Consider the following 10,012-nt stretch of genomic DNA (forward strand, 5'->3'; position numbering starts at 1 on the left):
CATCCCTTTCGCCCTTTGATAAAGAGATTTTAGTTGTTATTGATCAACTGCCTTATAAGCTGCCAACCTGAGAGTTGATAGCTTTATATGGGTCAACCACGAAGTGGATGGATTTTAATGGTATGTTTGTTGAACCAAGTGGTGTTCAAGCTTTGAAGAATCCAAACCCTTTGAAGGATGTTGAAGGCTTGGCTGTGCTTGCTGTTGCTGAGCTGTCTTAGATAGGATCTGGGGTAGATTGTTTATGTAATCCACTCTTGATTGATTCCAAAGCATAGGCATTCTCAATCTTTTTAAAAGAAAAGTGTTTTTCAAACTAAGTGAAAAACAACCGATTGTTTTGTCGAAACAACCGATTGTTTTATACTTAGGAGTTTTTAGAAAAGGTTGAAAACTGTTTTTCAAATGGTTGAGTTGTTAAAACCAAAACAACCGATTGATTCGTGGAAACAACCGATTGTTTGTTTTGGTACCATAACAGAAAAATGGTTTACACTTTGACTGAGCATTAAATTTTTTTCTAACTGTTTACGCTCCAGTCTTTAATGCTTTGACCAATCCTTAAATGCAATGAATAAGTTTGTTAAGATTTGATAACAAACAACATCTTTGAATATATTCAGAAAAACAGATTTGAATTAAGAAGTTTTTACACAAGTGTTTTGAGTTTTTCAAAGAGTTGAGATTGCTTAGAGATTGAGATTGATCAAAGAGTGTGAGATAGGATTTCTGCTTGTATTGATTTCAGAATTGCTTCTGTAACAGGTGTAATCATTGTATTTTGTTGAACAAGAATCTTTGTGTGTTTGCTGAGAAGTGTTGTGTGTTCTTGAGGGGATCAAGATCAACATTCTTAGTGTTGGTGTGTTGGCGAAGAGAAGTGTGTGTCTTGAGGGGATCAAGGTCACTTTCTTGGTTGTGTTGTAAGTGATCTAGGTTTGATTGCTTAGTGGTGTTCCTCAGTGGTTTGTGAGAAGACTGGACGTAGCTCTGGGTTTAGAGTGAACCAGTATAAATCTATGTGTGCATTTTCTCTATCCCTTAACTCTTTAAATTTAGTTTTGTTATTAGTAAACTGGTATAAACAACCGATTGTTTCTGCGAAACAACCGATTGTTTTTCTGGTGCTGTGCTTTTTGCTTTATGTTTTGAAAAACTGATTTCTTAATCAAGATATTCTCGAAGTAATTTCATTCAAGGCTTAAAAGTTTTCGAAATCTCTCTTTAAACCATTTACCCCCCCCCCCCCTCTAGTTTAAAGCCATACATTCTAACAATTGGCATCAAGAGCTTGGTTCTTGAAAGTTATTCAAGTTGATCCATTTTTTTTTTCTATGGCTGGAAAACAATCTTTTGAGGAAGGTGCTTCAATCTACAAACCACCTTTATTCTGTTGATTGAATTACAAATACTGGGAAGCCAGAATGAAAATCTTTGTGGAATCTATTGATAAAGGAATTTGGGACTCAATTGAGAATGGTCCTTACATTCCAAAGTTTAAAAAGAATGGTTCTTTCACTGCAAAACCTTGGTCTCAAATGAATGTAAAATGGCCAAGCTTGATTGTACTGCTCAAAACATAATAGCTTATGCACTAGATACTAATGAGTTTTTCAGGATATCAAAATGCAAAACTGCTAAAGAGATGTGGGACACACTCAAGGCTACTCATGGAAACAATGAACCAAAGGAGGCAAGGTCAAAGAGTCAAGCAAGAAGGAAAAGAAGGCAAAACAAGAAAAACCTCAACCTCTGCTTCATGGCCAGAAAGGAGGATGACTCAAGTAGTGTAAGTTCATCTAACTCCTCAAACTCTTGAAATTATGGTCAATTACTTCAAGCTTTTCAAGAAACGCATGAAGAAGCCAACCGATTGGCCCTCTTGAACAATCGGTTAAAAGAAAAGAATAGCTGGCTTGAAAACAGAGTAAAATCACTGGAAGAGGAATTAGAAAATTCAAAAACAGATTTTGAAAACCTTGAAATCATTTACAAAAACTCCTCTTGCAAGTGTAATACTCTTGTTTGTGAAAATTGCGAAAATCTTGAAAATAAGGTTCACTATCTTGTTAAAACTGTGGATAAGCTTTCTAAAGGTCAATCCAACTTTGAGAATGTCTTGGCATCTCAAAACTGTGTTTTTGGAAAAGCTGCATTGGGCTTTAACCCACAAAACAAACAAGATAGATTTTCAAAATCATTTTCGAAAATGCCAGAAAAACAACCGATTGGACCATCGAAATAACCGATTGTTACATGCTTCTATTGCATGAAAAGAGGTCATTTTGTGAGGTTCTGTAAAATCAGAAAATTTGTTGTTCATAGAGGCTTTATTGATATGATTCCAATAGCAAGATATAGATGATTCTTTGACATTTTATGGAATCAACTTGAGTTGGAGAATGAATAGGCACTTTTAATAGAAATGGATCAATGTTCTATGTTTCAAGAACTCACCAAAACTTGCACCAAACACCAAACTCACATGGAAGACCCATTTCTTGCCAATTGAACCGATTAAATTGAACAAGAAAGTAAATGAACTGATTGAAACTCTAAAGAAAGCAATTGAACCGAACAAAACATGAAAAGGAGCTACTGAACTGAATTAAAACAGTAAGAAATTGAAAAGAACCGAACAAAAATGCAAGAAAAGGAAGATGAACCGAATAAAAGAAACTACACTTGTTTTAGAGTTCATATGGACATGGAAATGGAAGAACTAAATGGAGAAGAGAGGAAACTTATGTGGATGAAGAACTTGATTGATGAACACGCCACTTGAAGTGTGATTGCTCCAAGATAAGTGTGAATTGCCGCCACTTGAGGGAACCAAGGCTCTCAAGATGAGACTAGAAAGAGGAGAAATCAAATCTCACTCACTCAATCACCAAATTGGGAGAGTTTCTTTACTACAAATTCCAAATCTGCATTATGAAGGACCTAAGCCCTCCTTTTATAGGAGCAAGGGCTGGTCATTTACATAGCTTATTCCCTAAGCTACCCAAAATGCTCCTAAGCTTACGCCCCCTTACTAAGCTCACTCCCCAAGCTTCTAGAATTTTCTAAACTAAAGCCTAGAGATGTTTTTACAAAAGAGGTGTCTAATGTTTCCCTCTAAGCATCTTTCTAAACACTATTCTATATTATTTACAATTTAAAAGAAACTATAAAGAGAGATATTTAATTGAAGTCCATTCTTGAAAGCTTGTAGACTTCTTTGGCTTTAGGCTTGATCCTCTCTTTATTTTATGTCTTCTTTTAATTTTGAGAAGACTAGAAGGAAGAACTTCAAATGTGAGGGTGAATGCCCTCTTCCTTCATTAATAAAAGCCTCCTTTATTGGATTCTCATCATTTATGAAGTGGATTCCTAAGTGCAATAAAGATTCAATTGTTGAATATAAACAAAATGGACCCACATTCATAAGGGGACCAAATTTTTGTACTTGAAAATCTTCTTTGTAGGAAATCTTAGAGGAGAGCAAGCAACAATGGTACTTGGACAGTGGATGCTCCAAGCACATGACAGGGGACAAATCAAAGTTCCTGAGCATCTCCTTTAAGCAAGAAGGGCATGTTACCTTTGGGGACAACAACAAAGGAAGGATTCTTGGGAGAGGATCCATAGGAGACAAAGACATTTTGGTCAAGCACAATCTGTTGAGCATTAGCCAACTATGTGCAAGGGATATCAAGTGATGTTCAAGTCAAACACAAGGCTAGTTGCCAAGGGCTACAATCAAGAGGACGGCATAGATGATGGTGAAACCTTTGCTCCTGTTGCTAGATTGGAGGCTGTGAGGTTGCTGTTGGCATTTGCTTGTATGAGTGGTTTCAAACTCTTCCAAATGGATGTCAAGAGTGCCTTCTTGAATGGCTACATCAATGAGGAAGTCTATCTAGATCAACCACCAGGCTTTGAAGATCATAAGTATCCCAATCATGTCTTCAAGTTGAAGAAAGCTTTGTATGGACTAAAGCCAGCTCCAAGGCAGTGGTATGAGAGACTTAGCAACTTTCTGCTATCTCATGGTTATGAAAGGGGAATGGTAGACAAGACTCTCTTCATCAAAAAGTCAAATTCAGAAATAATTCTTGTGCAAATCTATGTTGATGACATCATCTTTGGTGCTACGCAAGATAGTTTGTGTGAAGAATTTGTGGCTACAATGAAAGGTGAGTTTGAAATGTCTATGATGGAAGAATTGTCTTTCTTTCTTCGATTGCAGGTTAAACAAACAAAGGATGGGATCTTTCTATGTCAATCAAAGTACTGCAAAGAGATTCTCAAGAAATTTGAAATGGAGAGTTGCAAAGAAGCACACACTCCAATGCCATCAAGCTGCTACATGGATGCTGATTCGGCTAGAAAGAGTGTAGATCAAACCAAATACAGAGGATTGATTGGATCTTTGCTATATCTAACAGCTAGTAGGCTGGACATCATGTTTTCGGTGTGTCTTTGTGCTAGATATCAAGCAAATCCTAAAGAGTCACACTTCAAAGCTGCAAAAAGAACTCTGAAATATCTCAAAGGAACATCATCTGTGTGATTATGGTATCCTTCTCACTCTCCAATTCATTTAATTGGTTATTCAGATTCTGACTTTGCAGGTTGCAAGATAGATAAAAAGAGCACAAGTGGCACTTGCCACCTCCTTGGCTCAAGCCTAATCTCATGGCATAGCAAGAAGCAAGCATGTGTTGCTCTCTCTACTGTTGAGGCTGACTATATAGCTGCTGGTAGCTGTTGTGCACAGATTCTATGGCTCAAACAACAACTAGCAGACTTTGGATTACAAATCAACAAAGTTCCTTTGATGTGTGATAATACAAGTGCCATCAATTTTACCAAAAATCAAATTTAGCACTCAAGGACCGAACATATTGAGATAAGACATCATTTCATTAGGGATCATGTAAACAATGGGAACTGTGAAGTGAAGTTTGTGGAGACCAAATTGCAATTAGCTGACATCTTCACAAAACCACTACCAAAAGAGAGGTTCTTTTTCCTAAAAAATGAGTTAGGTATTCTTGATCTTAATAATCTCTCCTAAATTTGTGTTGTTACTGTTAAAGTCTATTTGTGAAGACAAATAGGGGGAGAGTTAATTGGTCTTGTGAATCCTTATCTGAAACTATTTGATTCTGTTAAAATTTATGATATAAAACTGGTTTCTGCTTCTGTTGATAGAAACAACCGATTGTTTCGAGTAAACAATCCATTGTTTATCAGATTTTATGTCTTTGTTCCCGCTGGTTGACCAGGGACGTCTTCCTGCGTGGCTTATCCTCGCGAGCTAGGGCACCTTCGTTCTGCACCGTCTTTGAGTACCTGAAAAGAAGTGAACAAAGGGGCGCCTTTGCGACCGTTTGCACTCCAACGATCAAGTCAGCTAGCGAGAAACATCAAAGGGACACACCTCCGTATCGGAACACCGTGAACGGATGTTTTGAAGGTGGTCAAATAACTAAGTAACTAATACTTTTTTCCCTAATTGCCTGTGCGTACAGTGGGTGCGCGAGCAAAACAACTAGGGTTTTCTGTGAACTGAAACTTGGATCTTGTCTCAAACGTCTAAAGCCCCTTTTAAATGTCTAAAGCATTTAAAGCGTCTTAAAGCGCATTTAAAGCGTATAAAAACGTTCAACGCGTTTAAAATGTTTAAAGCATTTAAAGCATTTAAAGTGCTTTAAAGCGTTCAAAACGTAAACTAAATCAATGCGTACCTTAGCGAACTTTCAGGAAAACATTGATGTTTCAGTGTTTACTGCCACGTGTTCTTCTGACTTGATCGCTATTCTCTGTAGAGGGCCTTACAACGTCGTAACCCAACTTAGGGATAATCCATCGTGTAAGTCCTCCTTTCTCGAAGTACATCTGGCGCAAGGGGGTGACTTTCTGGGTGCCAACTCATGCGTCCCAACCTCTAGTCACTCGCCCTGGAAGTGTATCTACATTTCTCTCGTACCATGCACGTGGTTCTCCCCTGGGCGTGGCCCTCTCATGGGTCGTATCTGTCCCAGGGTCTCCCAGCGGTGGCGTGGGTACTTCACGAGTCAGGTTACCCCCTATTGGTACTAGAACTATGGCTTTGAAGCCACCTTTCTCTTCTCTTTATTACTGTTCTGAGGCACTGAGGTCTCTCGCGGTGTCGCCCCCTCCACGGTCTTTCCTACCCATGGGTATCGGGGGGTGACACCGTCGATGCCTAACCTGGCGACGCCTCACCTTGGCGACGCCTCACTTGGCGAAGTCTCACCTTGGCGATGCCTCATCTTGGCGACGCCACACCTTGGCTACGCCTACACTTGGCGATGCCTTAAGCGATCAACTTGTTGACTTTCTTCCCTTGGGCCCCATGAGGGGTCCCACCATATGTTGACTTTGACTTTGACTTTTGACTTTGGTCAACGCCCGGGGACGGGACGGTACACAAGCCCCTCAGTTTTGAGCTGGCACCTGTTTCAGCAAAAAGACTAAGGCCTCGCCCTATTATCCACGTGGCATTCCTTTGAGCAGTTGACGTGACGTTCTGAGTGTCTGACGCGACATTCTCTGCGCTGAAGATGTGACACTTTAAGTTGTGCGCTAATCTCTCTACATGTGGCACGATCCTACGGTCAGGGATGAGTGTCGTTAGCGCTTCTCAAGTTAACGTTATAACTTTTCGAAAACGCGCGCTCAAGGCACTGTTCCATTCACTCTTTTCGTATTCCCTCTACTGTTCACCTTCTTCTCCGAAAACTTTCTCTGCAATCTCTGCGTTTCCTCTTCGCGAAAGCTCTCACCTTTGCAACTTCCAAACACCAAAGGTATGGTTTTTCTACTCCGATCGCCTTTTTGCTTTACTGTATTGCTATTACGACTGCCTGGGACTGTTTATATTCATGCATTTCTCGTGTTCTTCTCTCTTCCTTCGCATTTCTTCGTTCTTCCCTCTTTTCTGGATTTCTCGCGTGGGTAGGAGTCTTCTTAGGGTTTCTTTCCCCTTTTTCGCCATAACCCTATTCACTGAACCTTTCCTCTTCTTCATTCTTCAGCTTCTTCATCAATTTATGGCACGCACCAAAACAACCGCCAATCCTCCTCCCCCCGGGATCAACTATAAGGTTCAGTACCCCTGGGACCCTGATGAACTCTTAGCTGAGTGCACGACCTTAACCACCGTTGGAGACGTGGAAGACCATTTGGGTGACCCACGGTTATACAATTTTAATGCTTTTTGCAGCGTCCACGACTCCCACGTCTCCGTTCGTCACGACACACCCGGGGAGCCGGTCTGCGTGGACGATAGGTCCAATGGTGGGAAACCCTTTTTCTTTCTTTACCAGACAGTATTCAAACGCATCGGTCTGCGCCTTCCCTTTACAGCCTTCGAGAGGGAGCTGCTCACCGAAATCAACATAGCCCCTGCCCAGCTACACCCTAACAGCTGCGCATTCGTTAGGGCCTTTAAAATTCTGAACGGGTATCTGGGTCTTCTACCCTCAGTGGACGTCTTCCTTCATTTTTTTGAAGTGAAGAAACAAGGGAAAAGCCTCTGGGTGAGCTTTTCTGGAATCGTTGGCAGGATACTCCTCACCCTTTTCCAGAACTCGTACAAGGGGTGCAAAGGCAAATTCTTCAGGGTGTGTTGCACCAAACACGACCCCACAGCCCTGGACGGCTTCCCCTTATATTGGGTGCAAGAATCAAGGCTGATTAAGCCCAAGTCTTTAGACGAACTACCCTCTGCTGATAGAGAGGTATGTGTGGCTTTAGCCGGCCTGGGAGTCGTCTTCAGCACCGTGAAACTCATAGCTTGCGAGTTTAATGCGAACGCCCTTTCTGGGTACTTTGGTAAGAAAATCTGCACCCCTACTTGTCTTCTTTATATTTGCCTCTTGATGTGCTTTCTCTGACTGCTGTGTGTGCTGTTCATCTGCTCCAAACTTCTGTATGTGCCATATGTGTGCTTTCTTGTTTAACTGGTGTTAGCTCTAACCCTCGTTCTTTTGTTTGTCTGGTGCAGCATCAGTAATGGACTCCTCGAGGCGAGTTGCACTGGCCAAGACCTTGAGGGCTCGCCCCAAGGCAACATCTGCAAAGGTTGGCGCCTCCAGCACCCCCATTACTGAATCCAACCTTCCCCCATCACCAACACCACACACCGCCCAAACACCCAATTCTCCCCATTCTCTTCAAACTCCCAACTCACCCCCACCAATTGCTGCAGTCCCACTGGCTGTGGCCTCCAACCTCACCCCAGCCCCCCTTGACAAGGGCTAGGGTGTCCTTGTGGTCCCCTCCGATGACGAAGGCTCAGGCGAGGGGCAAGTCTTCAAGAGGAGGAGAACCAACAGAGTCATTACTTCACGATCTGCATCCCCCCAGCGTGGAGAATCTCTAAGGGACAACCCTCCCAGCGCCACATCTCCCCCACCACAAGCAGGCCAAGAGGAGGGGGCAGAATCCACACCCCCACCAACACAAACTGCTGCACAAGCTCCCGCCCCAGAGGTCTTGACGATCCCCCTTGCAATCATGCAACTGATGAGGGGGTTCAACGAGAGGTCGTCGGGGAGCTCTTCTGGCGAAGCTAAGAAGGAAGGTATGCCCTACTACATGGGGGCCTTCCTGGCTATTGCACTCGATTGGCGCGCACAAGCAAAAACCAAGGCCATCGAGATGCAAACCCTTCAGGCTCTCAAGCGAGAGGTGGCCACCCTGAAGGAAGAAAAGCTGAAGCTGGAAGAGGCTTACCAAGCCTCCCTGGCGGAGACCCGGAAGGTGGAGGAAGCGGCCACCCTGAGGCTGCGCGAGGCTGACCAGAAGCACGCCGACCTTCTGGGCTCCATGGCCCCTCTACAGGCGGAGGTGTCTGATCTGGGGGAGATGGCTGAAACCTCCAAGGCCTTTGGGGTGAAGCTAAATGAAGTTGAGGGGGAGCTAGCTGCAAAGACTGAAGCTCTCAGCCTTCTCCAAGCTGAACATGACAAATCCCTAGCTGAAGTGAACAAGTTTCAAGTGGAGAAGGAATTCTTGGAAAAGCAGCTAGCAACCAAGGATTCCAAGGTCGAGGAGTTGGAGAAAGCCAACCGAGACCTCCTCGGCGATATGGCTGGCACCTTTGATGAGGGGTTCAAAGAGGCTTTGGCCCAAGCCACATGTGAGAACCCAGGGATCAATACTTCCAAATGTGACCCTGGCAACCACATCGTCGACGGGAAGGTGGTGCCCCTCGACCTTGGAGAATGAATTGCCCTCACTAGACTTCTATCTTGCTTGTAAATTTGTATTTATAACATTTTGAACTTTATCTGTAATTCTGACTCTTAACTCTGCTTAAATGTTATTCGAGCTTTATCTTTACATACTTGTGTGCTTTTAGCTTCTCTTGTTTTTCCATCCACCTCTACTTTCTTTACTATATCGAATGTGTTACCCTCGATACATCTCTTCATCGCTGTTGATTTTAACTTTATAGGTAGCACGCGACTTTCTTTCTTACCCTTCCCTTCTGAGTCGTGATGCATACCCTTCTCCTGATCTTTCATTTAGAACTTCATTTGGCCTTCGTATCTGCGAGGAATCTTCCTCATGAAGGCATCGCCTGCCTCGTCATTGCCCAAAGGAAAAGGAGGATTCAACTTCGCGTATTTTTCTTGTCTTTGATGACTTGTGTTTTTATGCTTCTTCTTCTTGCCCTTCAAATTTCTCTTGCCTTCTGAACTTAGAAAAGTTTTTGACTTGATCTTTACTTACCTGTCTTGAGTTCCCAGGTACTCACTGCGAAAGGCGTTGCTAGCTTTATCATCACTTAAGATGAAAAAAAAAGGGTCTCATCTTTTCTAGTCTCTACATCGCTCAGAGGCGAGGGAGAACTTGATCTCTTCTATGGCCTCAACGTCGCTCGAAGGCGAGGAGGACTTATCTATTCTTTTGTGGCCTCAACGTCGCTCGAGGGCGAGGAGGACTTATCTGTTCTGTACTGTGTGTCCACGCTCGAGGAGAGACCTGCTGA

The 10,012-nt window shown here is 42.8% G+C and overlaps 1 protein-coding gene across 1 annotated transcript; it reads left to right on the forward strand.

The window, feature by feature from the left end:
- The first annotated feature begins 8,613 nt into the window (after nt 1-8,613).
- LOC137824859 (uncharacterized) lies at nt 8,614-9,246 on the forward strand. Its single transcript, XM_068630538.1, has one exon. The coding sequence runs from the start codon at nt 8,614-8,616 to the stop codon at nt 9,244-9,246; it is 633 nt and encodes a 210-aa protein (XP_068486639.1).
- Nucleotides 9,247-10,012: the final 766 nt, after the last annotated feature.

Source organism: Phaseolus vulgaris, chromosome 8, assembly GCF_000499845.2.
Source record: "Phaseolus vulgaris cultivar G19833 chromosome 8, P. vulgaris v2.0, whole genome shotgun sequence".
In the NCBI taxonomy this organism is placed as follows: Eukaryota; Viridiplantae; Streptophyta; class Magnoliopsida; order Fabales; family Fabaceae; genus Phaseolus; species Phaseolus vulgaris.